Genomic DNA, 19,836 nt, shown 5'->3' with positions numbered 1-19,836 from the left:
CGCGAGAGCGGAAGCGGCGGCGCAGGCTCGGGCGGGTCCCCGGTGCGCGCAGCGGGCTCGGCTCCCTCAGAGCCGCTCCCGGCACCGACATGATCCTGCTCGAGGTCAACAACCGCATCATCGAGGAGACCCTCACGCTCAAGTTCGAGGGCGCGGCCGCCGGGTAGGAACAGGGGGGCCGGGGCGGGGCGGCGACGCGTCCGCGGACCGAGGGAGGGGCGAGGGGGCGGTGGCTGGCGGGGCCCGGGCCGTGCCAGGCGCCCGGGCACGAGAGTAGAGCCTGGCGGGTGGTGCCGGGGGAGGACGGGGCTGAGACGGGCGGAAGGTGGGGGCCGGGGAATGGTGACAAGGCAGGATGTGGGGCTGGAGAGTGGCGGGGAGCGGCACTGAGCCAGCGGCTTCTGTGCTACCAGGTGGCGGCCCGGGAAGGAGGAGGGCAGAGCGGGCACGGGCTGGGGGCCTGCAGGGTACAGGGACTGGGAGGAGGGTGATCTAGGTGCGGGAACTGAACTGTCGCCGGCGGGGATGGGCAGAGCTTGGGCAGAGGGAAGGCCTGCGGAACAAGGGAGTAGAGTGTGACAGGGCAGTGTTGGAGGGGAGAGTGGGGCTGGATGGGGTCGTTAGTGCCAGAGCAGTGGAGAGCACCGCGGGGACAGGACGGAGCTGGGAATGGTATCGGAGATTGCCGTGCTGGGGTGGACGGGAGGACAGGGCCTGGACAAGGAGGAAGTTGGGAAGGGAGGAAAGTGGATTGGCACGGTGTTTGCTGTAGGTAAATCGCGTTTCATCAGCGCGGTGCCAGCGCTGGTACGGAATGTGTAGGGGGAGCCGAGGAACAGGAAGCCTGTGTATGGAGCCATGGCTTCAGCCTTTTGCTTTGGCGGTGAAGAACAAATTCCAGCTTGCTCCTCTTTGCTTTCTCGAGCAGAAGGGATACACGCACGGATCAGCCATGGCCCCTGGTACCAGCCTGATGCCGTGGTCTCGGGGGGCAGGCTGGGGGGTCTGGTTCACACCCACAACTCTGGGTGAGATAGTTCAGTCCCTGGGGAGCCAGTGGTTTTTTTACTGCGAGTATTGCACCAGGGCTGTAAAGATGCTTGTGAGGACACAGCTTAGTTTGGAAGGAAGTCCCTTCAGTATGAATTTCCTTATCTAGATCCAAGTGGCCCGTGGGCTCGATGTACTGCCTGCTGACTGAGACACCTTTGTACAGAGACAAAGCCTTGAGAGGCAAAGCATAGTGGTGTTATCTCTGGGGTGGAGCCTGCCCTGGCGCCTCACTAGGCAGGGCTCAGGCTGCTCCAGGAAGGGACCCCCCAGGCAGGTGCCTTTTTCTGTGTTACCTTTTTTTGTCCCTTGATTTTTGAAACTTTCATCCTTTTGCATGCAGAATGTTGTCAGATGCCACTTCCTCTGCTTTTCCCTGACTCTCAGTTGACTTATTGCTCAGATTGGGGTTTGGTTTTGTTTTGGTGGGTTTGGGTTTGGTTTTTTTTTCATAAAATAAACTCACAGGCTGCTCTGCCTTGGAGGACAGCTGAGCTGCTCCCAGATTTTGATTCAACTTGAGCCCTGATCATTTAATGCAACAAGCTTCCCCAGAGTACAGGCACAGCACTGGGCAGAGAGAGCTCCCAGGTGACCACTGCAATATTGCACACACATCCATTAGAAAATGTGGCATGTACAGAGGTTCACAGTGAGTGTCAGAACAGCTTGTCAGTCACTAGTCTGTACCAAGGCACTCTTCCTGATGGAGAGAGAACATTGTGCATGTGTCCCTGTGTTGATGTGCTGTGGAGGGGCAGTTTGCAGGTTGAGATGCACCCCAAAACCCTGACTCTGTGAGCAGAGATGTGGTTGCTTGCCCTGCACCAGCCTGCAGGCCCCTGAGATTTCCATTTTGCTGTATGGCAAAGCCACCTCACTTGTGTGTTGGCACGCATGCCTGACATACTGATTGTTCCTGGATCAATTTGTAGGGTGGCTGATGATGCTCTGCTTCTGCCTCTTAGTCATCTATGGCATGTTCTGTTCTTTAGATGGCGTTTCTAGATAAGTTCCGTGCCTTGAGGGTGTTGCTGAAGGTGAGGAAGACATTTACTTCTGAATTTTCTTCTGTGCTTGTTCTGGTGTCCGACATCCAGGCAAGTGCAAGGAGGTTTCTCCTGGTTTCAAGTATTCTAAGGAATGGATGTTACAAAACATTTATTCAAGTGATATTTCTTTTCCCTATGACCACAGCTCTTGGGTTATTCCGTGGTGCTCAGCCTAAAGGCAGGAAGGGATTTCCTGTATTTTGCTGTTTTGGTGATGGTTTTCCAAGGTGTATCTTGGGGATGAATACAGGACAGTCAGGGCAAGATTAAGCCTGGATGAATTTGGTAGTTGGGAGGAGTGAATCTGGACACTGGGGGAGAGTTGGGTTTACATTACTTGCTCTAACCCAGAAGTGGAGCAGATGCAACGCGGGATTTGTCAATAGTGGTTGTCTCAGAGCCAGGTGTGCCTGGTAGTGTCAGTGCCAGCCTGGAAGTGGGGCAGGGCGACGTTCATTTCCAAGTCCTTTTCCAGAGACTTGTCCTGTGACATGGTCTATTTGCTCCCATCTACTGCAGTGCAGCCATAGTTTGGCAGGTTCCTGCAGAGCTTTTCTGGGCTATCAGGTGGGAGACACTCCACATTTCACCTTGTCATCTAGAACTAGGTCACATTTAGAAGTTGGAATTCATTAACTGCCATAACATTATTGTCAAAATCTGCTCTGTGTGAAGGTCCATCAGCTATCCCTGAAGTTCCCAGTGTGAAAGGTACCCTGCCAGGACTGCAGACAGAGGTCAGCACTTGAGACAGGGCCTAACCCACCTCTAAGAGTCCTTCGTGGACAAGGTCCTTGGGGTTTGCCAGCATCCACCTGTAAATAGGGTAACTTCAAATTTAATTTGGTTTTGTGGGCAAACCCCATGGAAATCTCACCTCCTTGGACAGCCACTTGTTGAAACATGATATTTAAATCAAGGTGGTAACAGATGATTGTGGACTTCAATGCATCTGATTTTTTTTTCCTGATTCAGTTCTAGTAATTTATTTGTTTAAATCTGTTCTCCTAAACCAACCACATTTTAAAATAAAAGCCTAAAGCTACCAGAATTGAAATAACTTGAGTTAGGAATTTGCTGCTACAATGTGGGAATACCTGATCAGTACCTGGAAATAAGTTTGTTGAAATGAGGTTGGCTCATGAGCTTTTTTACATGTCAAGAGAAAGCTTCCATAAGCTTTTGACCAATTCATTTGTACATGAGATGTTGCCTGGAAGCTGGTGTCACTGGTGGGTTTTCCCATTTCTGATAGAAATGTCATGTGAGGAGATGAACTCTACCAGCTGGGAGATCCTGATTCTCATTATTGCTTTCCTTTGCTAACCACAGAGACATTAAATAAACCCCACAAACACTTTAAGTGTAAAATATTTTGATGATTGTCTTCTCTGCCTGATGAATACTCATTCTGTTTGACACAAACATATTTGCCATCCAGTTTTGTCCTGCTCTAATTTAACTGACCCCAGTGAAAGTGTGGCACAGGGCTTTAGTCTTAGGGTTTGGTTTTCCAGTCATTCATAGCTTACTCAAAATCTTTAGTAAATTAATCATCTGTCTCAAATTGTTACTTATTATTTACCTACTGTGCAAAAGAACACAAATTGGCATAGCTGAGGTACAGCATACCTTTTCCTAGGTTGGGGGCAGAGGGAAGAGAATCTCAAATTAAATTGTTGGGTTCTTTACAGCCATTAGTAGGTATAGCATTGCAGGGCTTCCTGACAATTAGATGCATAGGAAATCATCTGAAGCTTTAACTTCCTGATGCAGTGTGAGCCAGTAGGAGCTGGGCTGAAGCTGTACCCACCTGCTGTATGGTATTCCCATCTGCGGTCACTTGATGATCGTGGGCTGCAGAGCCGAGCCTTTCAGACACAGAGGCTGAGCCCTGGCTGAAACCAGGCAGTGAGAACTTCATGTTCATGGTATGACTTGAAGTGAGTTCATTATGGGGAGACCAAGGAGTGTCTGGAGGCAGTTAGTGTGCTGGGAGGGTAGAGGAGCTTTGAATCCTGCCAGGCACTGCTGAGGAGCTCTCTTTAGGAGTGGCTGTGGTTATATGTGCTTCAGGGATGCTTGGAGACCCCACCAAAACCTGAGATTGTTCCTCTGCCACCCCCCCCTTCTTGCTGACACAGGCATTTTTGTGACTTCAAGGGAAACAGGATTGGGGAAGTGACCTAGGTTAAAATTAAACAGGCGAAACTGGGTATTTTTAGCTTAGATGAGTTTCCTCATCCCATTCATTGTGTCATGGCTGCTCACTATGGTGCAGCCATGGAGCAGGCATCAGATCTCCCTCCTCCAGCAGCAGTGGCAGGTGCTGGCTCAGTATCCACACAAGCCCCGTCGGGAGCTGCATATCTCTCCAGGCACAACCTCACCTGCTGGAACTCAGTCTGCCTGGCTGCAGAGCGCTCAGGAAATGCTGCTGGCAGAAAGAGGTACCCTTGGGTTTTGCTGGCACAGGCAGTGCTCATGGTACACCTGGCTGTCCACATTGACTGAGGGTGCTGTAGGTGTTGGAGTGTAGCTCCTGCATTTTCACAGCACATCCTGCTTTGAATGCCAGGGAAGGTGACTTTGCATTGACAGTGGATTGTGAACCACCTCTGTCTGGAAGTAGGCAGTGCTCTGGTTTTGTGCAACAGCACAGGGAACAGGAGGGAAGAAGAGCTAGATCTGAAAAGTGTTAGGCTTTCACAGGTGGTTCTGTCATCACTCCAGCCTCAGTTTTCATCTTGGGTTCCTAAGAGGAGCCTGCTCTGTTTTATCTTCAGAGTGGTTCTCACTGCAGCCACCAGTGCTTGACACCAGAGAAGAGTAGGTATCCATCACTGTACTAAAGAAAGACAATAAAAGTGTGTGCAAAATGAAGCTCTTCCCCAGAGACTTGGCACAACTCTGGATCACTCTGGTGGGGAGCCACAGGCTGTATACCTACGGCTGAGGATGAACAGGACAAAGATCTGGCTGGAAGGGGACCTGCCAGTGCCAGCGTGCTGCAGGACCATCTGTGCTTTGTCCACTGTGAATCCCACTGCTTTCCTACCAGCCCACTCCAGCAGGCTATTGGGCACACAGCAAGGGAAAAGTTTGGGCATGGAGGGGTCACCTAACCAGGAGGGGAGAATTGGCATGTGCAGGGGCTGCCATACACTGCTTGGCACCACCCACCTGACAGAGCACTCCTGCTTGAGTTCATGGTGGGTGTACTGCCAGAGCTGTGGGAGCTTTTTGATTGCATACGCTCCTGCAGCTTACGCAGAGAGGCTTTTGTTCACTGAGTGGGGCCCAGAAGTGGAGAATCTGTTCAGATAATTTTAGACATTGCTCATAATTTTTTTTATTGAGGTGACCTTTCTATAGCACGAGCCTGCAGTCTGTCAGTGAATCTGCTTCACTTTATCCAAATCGTGTGTTGACTCTGGTGATCTGAAAGCTCTGCTCAGAGCTTTAAGCTTTGAATGCCTTTTTTTCCCTCCTATGGGTCAAGAGATTAGAGTATCTGCATGCCTGCAGCTTTTGAAAGAATTGCCATTCTCCATTATTTGGTAGAGGCCTTAATTGTGATGTGGGAGATGCTTCAGTATGGTTGTCAGCCAAGTTTTTATATTTGTTGTAACATACGGCTAAGAGCTTTTGTGGCCTGAGAATGAAGCAGGGAAGTTGTCTGAGTCAAGTGAGGAAGTGCTGTCAGAAAAAAGATTTGCTGTTGCTCTTAAGTGCTCACTGGTAACTCTCCATGGGCACCATGGCTCTTCACGGATGTTCTGCCAAGGTGAAAAATCTGATTTGGAGCTGGCTCTGTATTAGACAGACAGGGCGTAGCAGCCATTTGGAGATGAATAGGAGGAACACAGGCAAGAAGACATAAAACTTGTCGGGGTCTTTTATTGTTACAAGCAGAGCGCAGATGGGATTTGGCGTGGGTTTGACTTCAGACCTGATAACAGTTATCACAAAACAGACTGGTGTTGGGAACAGCTGCCGTTTTATCATCAGAGTTCAGGCAGGGGTTTGCAGAAAAGTCTGGATTCAATGTTCAGTGCAGAGAAGCCATCTCAGATATTCCTGGTATGAGATGGTTTTATTGTCCATTCAGGGCAGAAGGTAGCAAACAGGGAAGGTCACTTAGGGATGGTTCAGGTAGCATTGGAGGTAAGGAGCTTGAAGAGGTCACAGCAGCTCTCTGCCCCAGGAGTGGATGAGGTGTCCCATCTCAAGTCCTCTGAGTATAGGTAGGTTTAGTCTTTTTCTCAGAGATTTGGATCAGGGGTAGAAGTGAACCCCCAAGGACCTCCTGGCTTCCCAGTTGGGATTTTCAGTCCAGCTGGGACTTAGAAATGGCTGTGATTCAGAGTCATTCAGCACCAAGCTGCTGAGCTGCCAATTCCCTCTATGGGTGTGGAGGGCCTCCTCATGGAGGCAAGGGATGCCAGAGCACACCAGACCACACAGAGCTCTTTGGGATCGTGCCAGTAACCTGACAGTACCTGGTACCCACTCTCAGTGATGCATGCCCCATCCCGGGCCTGCTATGAACCCTCTGCACTGAGCCTTTGTCCACACAAGAGCAGGAAGGACAGAACAAGGAGAGGACATGTTGTGCCTCTATAGAGCTATTTCTGCTGGTGGAAGATGGGGTTGCTGGAAGGTGAAGGGGAAGTGAACATGTGTGTGTGACCTGCAGCATTGTTGCTCATCCAGAAACTATGGAACGCTGGAGGTGAGAGCGCCTCTCTCTTGGGGACTGCTTGGGGACTTCTTGAAGTGGGAACAACAATCCCAGTAGCAAAAGGAGTGTTTTTTCTGTTAGAGAGACATTTTGAGTAGCCAGGGTAGTTTTGATTAGGTGAACCAGAGAAAGAAATAGAAGCACTTTAAACATTGTAATTGTAAAGCTCCTGAACTGTGAAAGGCTAAGAGGGCTCACTTTGCTCCCAGCCACACTTCCAATGCTCTTCCTTGTTCTCCCATGGGCCAGGCCAGGCCTGGGTTACTTAAGTGTGTGCCTGGTGAGTGCCATAGATGACAGGGCCAGTGTGGCTGTGAGGAGCTCTGTATGCGGCTCACGTGAGCTCTTGCTTCACTGAGGCTGTGCCGGGAAGTGGTTGAATATTCAGCACCTAAAGTTCTGCCCAGTTACCTTCTTTTCCCTTAAATACTCCCCCTCCTTACCATCCCCAAGTACCGGAACTGAGCCACTTGGGAAATCAGCTATAAAATAACTTCTCTAAGAAATGACATTTGCACAATAACAGGCTCAAACCCAGCTGTGTTAGCAGTGAGCTTTTGTGTGCAGAACAAAGGCTCTCGTGCAGAGCCATCAGCTGGCTCCTGTACATGGTCCTGCTCGGTTTCTTCAATGATGTGATGAGTGATCTTCCTGCCATCCCTTGGGTACAGGGCAACCAAATGGGGAATCATCCTTCCTCAGCAAAACCACTCCAGTACACGGGCTGTCAGCCACTTCCTTGCATTTCTCAGAGGGAGGTGCTGTGTTTGGAAGGCTCTGCTGGGAGTGGGGGCTCCGGGAGATGTCAGCTCTGTGCGTGTGGGGAATGGAATTTGAAAGGTGTAACTCTGAGAAGATGGAACAGAGGTTTAACGATGTGTCCTGTTTAGTATTCCTAGCTCTCATGTGCCTGGCTGTGCTATCTTTAAAGCTTCCTACATAGGTTTCTTTTTTTATAAAAATTTATACTGCCATCCAAGCTGATTCCCACGTCTGAGTGTGATGCTCTAAAAGAAGAACACGTCCGCATCAACTGACCGAGTGGGATCTCGGGGATTTTCTTTCATCTCTGCTCTGAGCCATCCTCAGTGAGCAGAAGTGGCTTGCACATGTCTTGGGGAATTGCTCCCCTTTCCAAGAGCCCAAACTAAATATGCAGCCAGGAATGCCTGCTGAGCCCATCTGGGAAGGGGAGATGAAAGCAAGAGCGGTCACAGGAAGGACCTGCTTTGGGTGCACTTGCACCGCTTCTTTCAAGTGTGTGGGTTTTAATCTTCAACAATGTGGCACAAAAGACAGAGGCTCCCCAGCCTTCAGACAAAAAAGGGGCTGTTGCCCTTCACAGCTGATCACTTTCACGGAGCAGCAACACCTCTTCATTTTCACTTTGGATCTCCATCTGGGGGTTATTTCTTCCCTTTCTGCTGGAATAAAATGTTGACCTGGTGAGTGTCTGGAATCAGTGCAGTGCCTTGCTTTCCCTGTATTGCCCAGCTTGAGTTTTATCACATTGTGGTCATTTCTGCCTTCCAGGAATGAGACTGGGCTTCAGAAGAGCTGATGGGAAAATAGTGCTTGCTGCTGAGATAAAATAATTTAAATCGTTACAGAATATAGTCAGGGAAAGTAGATACCAAGTCATTACTTCTCCCCACCTTTCTCAGTGTATGTATCACGGTGTAGCCAGGACCCAGCAGCACATAAGTGTGTGGAAGAGCAAGTTTTGGCAAAACGGTTGAAGCTGGTCTCTGGGCAGCAGCAGCAGCATAGTTGAGACCACTGACTTTACTCTGAGGAGTTATTTCAGTACGTTGGTTCAGACAGGTGGTAATGAACTGTTAGAGACTAGATTTCTGTTAGCAGCAGCATTATTAGCCTGTACTCTTAATGTCATCTTCTGACAAAGAAATGGAGATACAGTGTGAAACAGCAGTAGCAGACTGGCATTTTTATCCTGTTCTCATTTTCCACACCTGCTCTCAGCAGTGGAGATACTTTTGCATCAATTCTCTGTTGGAGAATGACCTATTAATACCAGTCCCCTTGGAGCTGTGAAAGTAGTTATGTACTGCCAGTCCCAATGAAATGACCTTCCAGAAGCAGATACATCTTTCACAGATCATGGAGAAATGTCAAAATAAGGTTTGTTAAGAAGCAGTTTAATCTTCATAGTCACAGTATAAGATGTGATGTGCCTTTGGCTTGCAAAGGGTTTTGTAGCTGATCAGGGATTCCAGAGACCACTCAAGACAGTGTTAAAGCACATCCAGAGATACAGTTTTGCTGCACAGGCTGTTGGCAAAATGTTGGGGTGTTTTGGAAGCAGGGTGGGATGAAATGAACATGTGGAAAGTTTCCTTCTTTGGCTTGTTCTTAACACTGCTCCTAACACTACTAACACTTCCCTTACTTGGAAAAAGGGTCTTTTCTGCAAGCAAGTTATATCAATGCATTTGCAGAACTGGTGTTGATGGCAAAGGGGGCTCTGTGTCAGGAAGGATTACTCAGCTCCTTCTATGAACTGTTGTTGCAGGACCTTACAAAAGATCCTCTGTCCCAAAATCTGTGTCATGGACATTCTGTACAGAGTGTATACATGTGAAAACAAACTTCTTAGTAAGGAGTAGCTTTCTTAAGCATTCTAACTGGAAATCTGTGATGTCAAAATCTATACATAATCTAGAAATAGTAGAAATCTGTGCCAGCTTCAAAGTCTGTGTTGTCATCTGGGGTAGAATGGTGCTTATAGGAAGGGGAAGAAGTCTAAAGTCTCTTGTCAAAGGTTACTGCTAGTTGGACAGCAGGAGATAAAAGGGTTTTAAGGAAAAACTGCCTGTGAGAAATAAAGCCTTGGAAATTAATCCTCTTTCCTTCACAGCTTGGAGGCTGCTGTTAGAGTTCTCATTTGTATCCTTTGTTTTCTTTGCTTTTTAGAAATAAACCAGAGGCAGTAGAAGTAACATTTGCAGGTAAGCTCCACAGCTCTCTTGACTTCTCTGAACGAAGGGCTGGCTTGAACAGTCTGCCTACACCACTGGGCAGGGGCGATGTGGAGATCCTGCAGTATCCACAGAGCTGGCTGGCGTTTCACTGGCTGCCCCACTATTTCTCTGTCTGTATGCCTTCCCAGGGACTTCAGTAGAGCATTGAGTTCACTGGTGGTAGTGCTTTGGTGTGTGCCTGCTACACAGCTCTTTTACCTTACCTGCTCTCCAGTCCTGCCCTTGGTGCTACTTGTTACGAGGTCTTTAGCACCATCTGGTTTGGGTTGTTAGGAAGCTGACTTATGGTGACAGGCAAAATGGATTCATCACCTCAAGTTTGCTCTTCAGGAAGAGAAATGCCAAGGAAGTTAAAATACTCATTCAGCAACTGATTTTTTCTTCTGTTTTCAGGAATCTGTGTAAGCTGCAAAGCTCAGTGGGGAAGTGGAGCTTGCTAGGTAGCTGGAGGGTTGCTTTTTCCTTCCTCCTGCCCTCCCTGCCCATTCTGCAGTGAAGTGGAAGCTCTCACAGTAGGCAGCAGCTGAGCTGCCTTTGCTGGCAGAGAGGTTTTCTCCTCCAGGCTGCAGCTCTGGCCTGGTGGGCATGTCAATCACTTTCTGTGCTGGCCATCCAGAAGGCTCCTGTCTCTGCATGTTTGTATCCTTGTGCATTGAGCACAAGTGGATTTGCCAGGGATGCTAAATGACACTGGACTAAAGATTTCAGTGATGGACAGGTGTCAAAATTGTTTCAGCCCTGTAAATGATAGCAGGTCTCCCTACATGACATTACCAGTTGCCCTAATTGCGGGTTTCTCTCTTGCTGTGCGTGTGAGGGCTGGAACAAGAGGAGCAGTGTCACTTTATGCAGTTACTAGAACTTGTAGGGAAAACCTTCCTCAGAAATAGGAGCTGGTTTCTGTTCCCTCACATTTCTCTTGCTTGCTTCTTAGACTTTGATGGAGTCCTTTACCATATTTCAAACCCCAATGGAGACAAGACAAAAGTGATGGTCAGTATTTCTCTGAAATTCTACAAGGAACTCCAGGAACACGGTGCTGATGAGGTGAGTAAGCATCTCCAGGCCTCCTGCCTACAAGTACTGTGTTGGCAGCAATGCCCTTGTGATGTTGATGAATCTAACATCTGACACTTAGAGGAGCATCTGTGCTCCCATCTCACACTGGTCAAAGGAGCAGCCCCATGCCAACCAGGAGTCCCACTTTGCTGAAAGACAAGAGCAAGTGTGTTCACACTCTCTCATGAAAAAGTAATCATCTTGTATGACCCTGCAGCCTGAAAGGCAGAAGGTACCACTAATTTTGCAAGTTCAAAGCTAAGCCTGACCATGTAGAAGTAGTTTCCCTGACTGATGTGTTGAGCCCACAAGTGAAGGAAGGCTCCAAGACATCTGTGGTGCTTCTCTTCTGATTCTTAACCACACTTAAGCGCAAGTGCTGAGCTACTGCTGCATGTGCAGACATTGGTTTGCAGGCTGGTTCCCTTTTCACTGCTGCTGTGTGAAGTCAAAGGCTCAGTTCCTGTTGACTGGGCCTTGTAGCTGCAGAGGGCCATTTATGGTAGAAAAAAGGAGCCTCTCTGAGCTGTGGTTGGATGGCGAGGCAGGAAGTGTGACTCAGTTCCCGAGTCAGTTTTCAAATCTCCACATAGCGAATGGGGATTACCCAGGGCTTTTCAGTAGGCTTTGCCTCTGGATATCTGTCCTTGGAAGAAAACAAGGAAACTGTTCTATCAGTTTATTGTGATTCTGGTGAGAAACTGATGATTTGAACCCAAAGTGAATTCCTGCAAATTGCCATAAGACCCTTTTATGGTCTTTGGCTTTCCTGGTTCCTGAATGCAGAGCTTTCTAGGTGCAGCATTGTCTGCTTCTGAAGGTCCCGCTGCTGGCATGACAGTGTCAAGCACGCTAAATGGTGGAGCCTTCCCAGCATGTTCAGGGAAGATCAGTGCAGTGTGTGATCCCAAGAGAGCCCCTGTAGTAGATGAGTGGCTGACAGCACCGTGCACCAGCAGCCATTGTGGTAGAAGTGGTGGAAGGCAACTTCCTATAAACTTTTATAGGAAAATGGGATCTGTGCAGGACTGGCTTGAAAGTACTGACTAAATAGAAATTACATTTTTCAATCTCCAGTTGTCATAATGTTACTTTCTGTACTTCCCTGCAGACAATGTTGCTTGTTTCTGCTCTGTCTATGGTGAAAGCCCACTGTGAGGAATGCAGAGTGGGCTTCATGCTAAGACAGGCATCTTCCTGCACCACTGCAGGCAGGCTCTCTGCTGAGAGGAGGTTTTGGCATGCAGAGAGTCTGTGTATCCTTTCCACGTGGTAGTGGGTGTCATCCCAGGAGGGCCAGTTCTGCCACAGCATTGTTGTGTTCTTCTCTGTGAAATACCGCCTGTTCCCAGCCCCCTCATTGACACAGAGCTATGGCTCAGTTGGAAATTGCCATTGATGTAAAATTCAGCAGTAATTACGTTTGAAGAAAGGTTTTTGCTGTGCTGTAGGCGGTTCTGCTTCTGGGAGGCATCCAAGCCTGCCTGGCAGTCTCCTCTTGATCCCCATCTGTTCATGCAGTAGACTGAGACAGTTTGTGATCACCAGGCCATGGTGTGCTCTGAACTTGCCGTCCTGTGAGGAGAGGGACCAGGCACACTTTATATCTGCCTTTGAATGGAAGTAGTGGTAGCACTCAGATCTGTTGTGTCAGGCTCTGCTAATTGTTCTCCTTTGAAGGTATGAGCTATAAGACTTCTTCCCCGCACAAGTCTGACTAGCAAGATCTTGAAAAAGTTCCAGTTTTGAGTCCTCTCCTGCAGTATGTCCCCTGTCAGTGGAGTTCAGGGAGCCCTCCCTAGAGCAGGAACAGCCAATAGCACTAGAAGCTGATGACTTAATATTTGTTTAAGTTCTCTTAGACTAGGAGAAGCAGATGCTGTAATTTGATACGTCTAAAAGAAGACCAAACATGGCCTAGGCTGTGCAGGAGGAAACAGGTCATGATAGCTTGTGCTCTCAATGTTTTATTTCTTTTCTAGGTGTTGAAGAAAGTCTATGGAAGCTACTTGGTAAATCCTGAATCAGGTAACCCTGCAGTAACATTCACCTTGTGTGTGTGTGTGTGTGTGTGTGAATACAATTCCAAAATTACTTAAGTCACCTGAGAAATGCTCATATGAAGACTGCACTTGAAGCGCTTGATATCTGAGGCTCCCTGTACAATGAATGGCAGTTTGAAATTGCCAATTTAAAAGGTGGCTCAGACACGTCAGGGATGATGTAGCTTGCAGCACAAGCTGTAATTCTTTATGCAGTCCTCCTCCAGGAAGCCTCTGTTCCTCAGGTTGGGGTCTTTGTTCTTCTCAAAGATGCTTTGTAAGACACGGGAAAACCATGGTTACCTGTGACAGCATCTCTTCCTACTCACTGCAAAAATCTGGGAGCAGTTCAGCCAGCACGTGTGTCTGGGAGCTTAGGAAGGAGCCCTGGGAACGTTGCCATGGCCACGCGCCGAGTTCAGGCATGGTTTTTGGCAAGTGCTTGGGGTGGGAAGAACTCACCCCTGGGGCTTTTGGGAGGATTTAAGGCAAAAGTGGGACTGTAGGTGTCTCTTTAAAAAAAGTCTCTGCTTTCATTAAGGCCCTATCCAGATTATTAAGGCTAGTTGCTGTCCCTTCCCAGGTTACAATGTCTCCTTGCTCTACGACCTGGAGAACCTTCCTGCAGACAAGGATGCCATTGTGCACCAAGCCGGCATGTTGAAGCGCAACTGCTTTGCTTCAGTCTTTGAGAAGTATTTCAAATTCCAGGAAGAGGGCAAAGAAGGAGAAAAAAGAGCAGTCATCCACTACAGGGATGATGAGACAATGTAAGTGTTCAAACCAAACAGCACAGGGGGTGGACAGTGGTCAGTAGCCTGTTCCTGTGCACAGCTGTAGGTTTTGGTGGAAAATCAGGAAATCCTCCTGCTCCGTGCTTTGGCCAGGGTAATAAGGGCCTGTCTTAGACTGCTGCAACTATTCCATGAGGGTAATGCTTATGCCTTGAGCTGCTGGGATGTTACACAAGAGTTTCTGCTAGTGGCAGCACTTGTGGCTGCATGCAGGAGAGGAACTGGCCACTCCCAACAGAAATGTTGTGCTCCCTGTAAATACTGTCTCAAGGGAGGAGGAATTTACATCAGCCAGGCCTGTGAATGGCTGTTGTATCTACTTGACCTTGTCACACAGTTGCTTCCTTGTCCAGTTGAACTTCTTAGCTCTGGTTCACAGGTGGGTTCTTTCTCCCTGCAGGTATGTTGAGGCAAAGAAGGACCGTGTCACGGTTGTGTTCAGCACGGTATTTAAAGATGACGATGACGTGGTGATTGGAAAGGTGTTTATGCAGGTATGGAAACTGAATTACAGGGTCTGGTCCTCAATTCAGATGCCTGCTTGCTTGAAGCAGCATTGCTATACAAGCTGCTGCAGTGAGCACAAAGGCAGTTTAACACATGTAAATGCTTTGCTCCATGCTCCACTGGGATGGAAGAACATGCTAATAAGCATAGACAGTGTATTTTCCTGGCTCTTGCATTGGAATCTGTATCATCAATAGTCTTGCTCAATTGGACAATCAAGCATATTATGTGTCATAGATGAGAAACACCACAGTGTTTCTTCAGTCCACACATTGAGGCCCTGTAATATGGGTAGCTATGGTGTAGGGATTTCAAGGCAGCTGAGGAGCTGAACATGTTGAGGAGGCTGTGAAGGGAGAGGAAAGGTGAGACAATGTCATGCCGTGCATGAGGAGGAGCTGAGAGTGCTCTTCACCTTGAAGTTTCATCCTGCTAATGCTCATGCTCAAATGTACAGAAACATTCAGCAGCTCAGTGTGACAGCTCTTGAATTCAAGCTTTTTAGAGCTATGAATATACTGAATTTGTGGGCTCTAACCAATCATAATGCCAAGTTACTAACTGGACTGAGCTACCTTTTCCAATTGCTGTTAAGCTGGGAAGCATTGAGAGACTTGTAGTAAGCACTTTGCTTGTCTCTGAACGACTGTGTGCAGCCTGAGGAGAATGAGACATCTGTGCAGCTGGGGAGGCTTAGTGCATGCTCATACCTGTGTTCATCTGTGCCACTGGCCCACCTCACTCATCTGCTGAAGCTCCTGGGGAGCCAGCCTCCTGTGTGGGCATGGCCATGGAGCAGGACATGCAGGGTGTTCCAGGGATCTTTAACCCTCCTGTTCAAGGGTGCCAGGCCATGCTGCTGACAGGCTCATGGACAGCAAGTTACTGGCCCAGTTTGCTGGAGACCAGCGTACCTCTGTTGGGTGTCATCAGAAGGGGTTCTGTTGCAATGAAAGTCTTCACAGCTCTGTTGTGTTCATTAGCTACAGACAGGGCATCTGCTCTGGCTTTGAGGTTTTCCCCCACAAAGCATATCCCTCAGCCTGGAATTCAGCTTTTGAAATGGGAAGGGAGACATGATGTGAACAAAATGGGGTTAGTGAGGCTCCTGGGGAGATGGCAGTGCTTCAAGGCAGCAGCTGTCCTGGAGTCTCCATGTCCTGAATTCTTGGTTTTTATAACAGCAAACCCTGCCTCTGCCCAGCCACAGGAATTTCCACTCTGAGTCACACTGGCTTTTTCTCTCCAGCTATTGCTCTTGCATAACGGAGCTGGGTATGGTGTCTGCTCATCTGGGCTCTCATGGAGAAAATGGGACCATTAACTAACCAGTGAAGCCATTTGAACCATTTCACCCTCTGGCATAACCAGCCAGAAGTGCAAGCTAAGCATTTCATTAAGGAAACCCCAGTGATCTACTCTAGAAGGGCCATGGTTGCCCCTGCCTTTCCCAGGGAAAACTGCTCAGAGGAGAGGCCAAGGGTACCTGATAATGTGTAGGTTGGGATGGAGGTGAGTGAGGCAGAAGGAAGACTGCCCTGCCTTGGGGCAGGAAAATGGTCTCTGGACATTCTCAGCCCCACAAAGAGATGGTCCTTACAGAGATAGTCTGAAATGCAGAGCCAGTACCTTTCCTCTGAGGTGGTGGCTGTGCTACTGTCAGAGGTGGGGGAAGGGATCTTCCTGCCTGAAGGTATTGTTTCAAGGTGTACGGAAGCGTTAAGAGGAGCAGGCTTCACATACAAGCTTCAAGCCCCCAGATGCATCTTGATACCTGGGCAGACTCCTGGTGGGAGATGGTTTCTCAATTGGCAGAACCTTTACACTAGGTGTGACGGAGACCTTGCAGTCCTTCCTGAGAATTTCTCTTCAGGGGTGATGGGCGCTGCCCACTTTTATTGGAAGAGCATTGAAATTCCATCAGGAGCTGTGCTGTCTCGTGTGCTTGCTCAGACTGATGTGTCCCTTCCACAAAACACCCATGGCAGGGGTGTGACACACTGAAAGCCATCCCAGCTGCGCTGCGGTCATGTATCAATAGCCATGCATTTTGGGCTGGTTTTGCTGGGAAAAAGGGTTACTTTCAGGGTGTTTGGCCTGATGAACTCGATCCATTCAGGGAAATCTTCTGCTCATTGCCCTTTGAAAGTGAGGAAACCCCATTTGCTTTCCCAGCATGTTGCTGAAGGGTTGCAGTGGGAATCACCTTCACTTTTCTTGTTCAGGAGTTCAAGGAGGGTCGCCGGGCCAGTCACACAGCCCCACAGGTGCTCTTCAGCCACAGGGAGCCGCCCTTGGAGCTGAAAGACACGGACGCAGCCGTTGGCGATAATATTGGCTACATCACATTTGGTAAGCAGGCAGCTCTGAGGCTTGGGGATGCTTGGGGAGGAGAGAGGTTCCTGTTGCTGCATGAAGAACAGAAAGGAATTCACCTTCCCTGAGTATTGAAGTGGACCATTGAGGGCTGCAAGGACTTTGGGGTTGCATTCTGTCTTGTTGCCCCCTTTGGAGTGTCCCTTTTCTGTATCAGGTCACCTCAGCTCTGCTGTGGGCAAGAAGATGTGGAAGTGGACAGTGAGCTTTTTAGTGTCTGCCTACAAAATAAGTTCAGTATTTGGCAGCAAAGGGAAGAGTGGCTTTGCTGTGATATTTTGGAAGCTGTAAGTTTCTTGTGAAAGTTTTCATGCAACTGTACTTGTAGGTTGTCCAGCTGCAGGGAGCTGTGCAGTGCTTGATCAGCAGAGGCAGTCAGAGAGCAGCAGCAGAGCAAGTGCACTCTGCTTCTCCAGCTCTGCCTCTGCTCTGAGCCAAACACTGATGAGCCACTTTGACCTGCCTGCAGGGGTGGTGGCCAGCAGAGAGCCATGACTTTCTCCTGGGTAGCAATGTCGAGGAGTCAAACCCTGTCCTGTTCAAAGGGATAGGTCTCTTCCAGATGGTTGGATGTGTTATTAGGGTGTCTCAGGCCAGCATTCCTGTAGTTTGGAGCTCCGAGATGGAGCACAAACACTGCAGGGAAAGGTGTGGGTAGCATTGCCCTCCTCCTGTGCTGGAAATGGTCCTTTGAGGCCTGGGCAGCTGTCAGCTATGGAAAGAACAGGTCTGGGATGGCACGTACTTTGTTCTGTTGAGACTAAATCTCCCAGTTATCTGATCTGACAGTCTCAGGTGAGATCATCACCCAAACAAAATGTTCTTTCAGCCTTCGGATGTGGGACACCTAACAGAGCACCAGCTTATGGAAATAGCAAGATACCTGCTTGTATCCAAGTCTGTCTATGTTACATGGCTGGCAAGCTGCCAGGGAAAGATCCACAACCAATTTCAAGACCCCAGGGCAGACTGGATCTTGAAATTAGTTGAGCGGCCTGGGTGCCCTGGTCTGCCCCCCAGCTTGCTCCTCCAATTGCATCTCCCAAGCACTGATACAGTATCATGCAGTTTCCTACAGTACCATTGTTCCTGGACACCTGGCTTTGCCTGCATCCTGCAGAGTGCACAGGCTGCTGTGGGAAATGTGGAAAAGTGCTCTGAAGCCTTGTATATAAAATCACAAGTGCTGCTTAATCTTGATATGTGTCAAGAGTGAAGGGCTCTTTATAGAGAGCGAGGCAGGGATTCAGTGCAGCACACCCTGAAGCCTCCAGCACTGACCCTGAATGCCCTGTGCAGCCTCAGGAGGAACTAATGGTCTGTTTTGGCCTCTTCTTTCAGTGCTGTTCCCCCGTCACACCAATGCTGCAGCCAGAGACAACACCATAAACCTGATCCACACATTCCGGGACTACCTGCACTATCACATCAAGTGCTCAAAGGTATGAGGGCCGGGGCACACAGCATGGCTTCAGCCCATCTAACCTGGGTGCTGAAGGGGAGAAGCAGGAGAGACGGGTGCCCCTTGAGAACTCATTAGGATCTCCCACTGCCCTCCCCAGTCATGCTGGGATGGCAAGTGATGCATAATTGCCTTCTCCCTGCTCTTGGACACAAGACTGGTTTCTTTCCATTCTAGCAGAGAAGTAGGATCTTTCCGTTTTGGATCTGGTTTCTTTCCTTTCTGAGAACAGAAATGAGGGTAACTGTTCAGTGACCTGGCTTTGAAGACAGGATCCTGACATGTCCCCATTTTGTCCTAATGAAACACAGGCCTATATTCACACGCGTATGAGAGCAAAAACGTCAGACTTCCTCAAGGTGCTCAACCGTGCCCGTCCAGACGCAGAGAAGAAAGAAATGAAAACAATCACGTGAGTAGCAAAGCAGGGCCTGGCTCTCTGGGTTTCTCTGCCAGCCACAAACTCAGTCTGGCTCAGTTTGGCATACTGCAGTCCAGCTGAGGTGCCATGGGGGTGACACACAGCTTACTGCCTCAGATATCCTGTGAGGAGCTGGGTCTGAGGCAAAACCCCGTGCTGGCAGGTCCTTCGCAGAAGGCTCATACATGGCCTTGCAATCCCTAGTGTCTCCATTTCCCCCCCACTAAGCCCTTGGTTGCATTCCTGGGGTTTTTCCCTGTTATATTAGAGCTGCCTTGTCCAGCTTTGGGGGAAGCTCATGGCAGGGAGAAGAGCCAGGTCCGTCTTTGGGATTTGTGGACACTGGAACGGGTCTTGCTGCCCAGTGTGTCTGCAGCTCCTCAGAGTCACTGGCTGCCCTTGGCCAGCTGATGGGTGGGGCCAGGCCACCATGCTGCCTGGCTCCATCTTGTGAACAAGCAGCCCACAGTGAAGTGGATAGAGGATAACAGTTTGTGTGAACATGTTTCATTCAGGTCCCTTACCTTCTGCTTTTCCCCGAGCCCACTGGTGTCCTTTTTTCTGTTTGTCCTGTCATATCCCCTTTGCATGCTACTTTGGAGCAAGAGGGTTGTCTCCTCTGCAAAAGTTAGCCCCTCCCCACAGCCTCGTGACTTGGTTCTGCAGCTGCAGACCCTGTGTGTTCCAACCCAGCATGCCTGCCTGGCACGAGAGCTCTGCTATGTATGCCCCACCACAAACCCCACAGGGCCCTGGGGCTGTGCTGACCCCTCTCTGCATCCTTTCAGGGGGAAGACGTTCACAACCCGTTAACACCAAGTCACTGAGGCTGCCGTGGAGGACGAAGGTTGGGGCACTTGCTACCTGATAATCGTAGCTTTTAATGTTGCACCTCTGTGGGCTCATAAGGAATTCAAGCAATCGGGGTCTGTTTGTACAACAGTTGGGGGAGTAATCTGCAGAAACGAGCTGTGCTTGCGAGGACTCGATCGTTCCAAGAAACAAAACTTTAATTCCAGTTTGATTGACTTAATTTCTTTTCTTTTTTAATTTTTTTTTTTTTTTTTCTTTTCAAGCTGTTTCGCTTTGCAGTATGTTACCGGAAATAAGTTGCAGTATTTCTTATGAGAATAATGCAATATTAACTTGTTTTCTTCTGAGTATTTGAGTTCAAAACTCCTGTATCTGAAGAAATACTGTTGGGGTTCATTAATAAAGAAGATCTTTCTATCTTAAAGGGCTGTGAGGCTTTGGCTTGTCAATCCATGTGATCTTGCCCTGGTAGGGGTGTTTAGTCACAGCCCCAAGGGAGATAATTCCCATCCTG

At 48.9% G+C, this 19,836-nt stretch overlaps 1 protein-coding gene across 1 annotated transcript; it reads left to right on the top strand.

Annotated features, from left to right (window-relative positions):
* The first annotated feature begins 20 nt into the window (after nucleotides 1-20).
* Nucleotides 21-19,746, top strand: ARPC2 (actin related protein 2/3 complex subunit 2). Its single transcript, XM_086898759.1, has 10 exons — nucleotides 21-163; nucleotides 9,781-9,815; nucleotides 10,783-10,895; nucleotides 12,890-12,935; nucleotides 13,533-13,719; nucleotides 14,144-14,237; nucleotides 16,476-16,602; nucleotides 17,968-18,068; nucleotides 18,400-18,500; nucleotides 19,298-19,746. Exons 1-10 carry the CDS (start codon nucleotides 90-92, stop codon nucleotides 19,320-19,322), a joined length of 903 nt encoding a protein of 300 aa, XP_086754885.1. The 5' UTR covers nucleotides 21-89; the 3' UTR covers nucleotides 19,323-19,746.
* Nucleotides 19,747-19,836: the final 90 nt, after the last annotated feature.

The sequence above is a fragment of the Cyanistes caeruleus genome, chromosome 7 (assembly GCF_971803275.1).
Source record: "Cyanistes caeruleus chromosome 7, bCyaCae1.hap1.1, whole genome shotgun sequence".
Classification (NCBI taxonomy): Eukaryota; Metazoa; Chordata; class Aves; order Passeriformes; family Paridae; genus Cyanistes; species Cyanistes caeruleus.
This window is presented reverse-complemented; position numbering and strand designations above follow the sequence as displayed.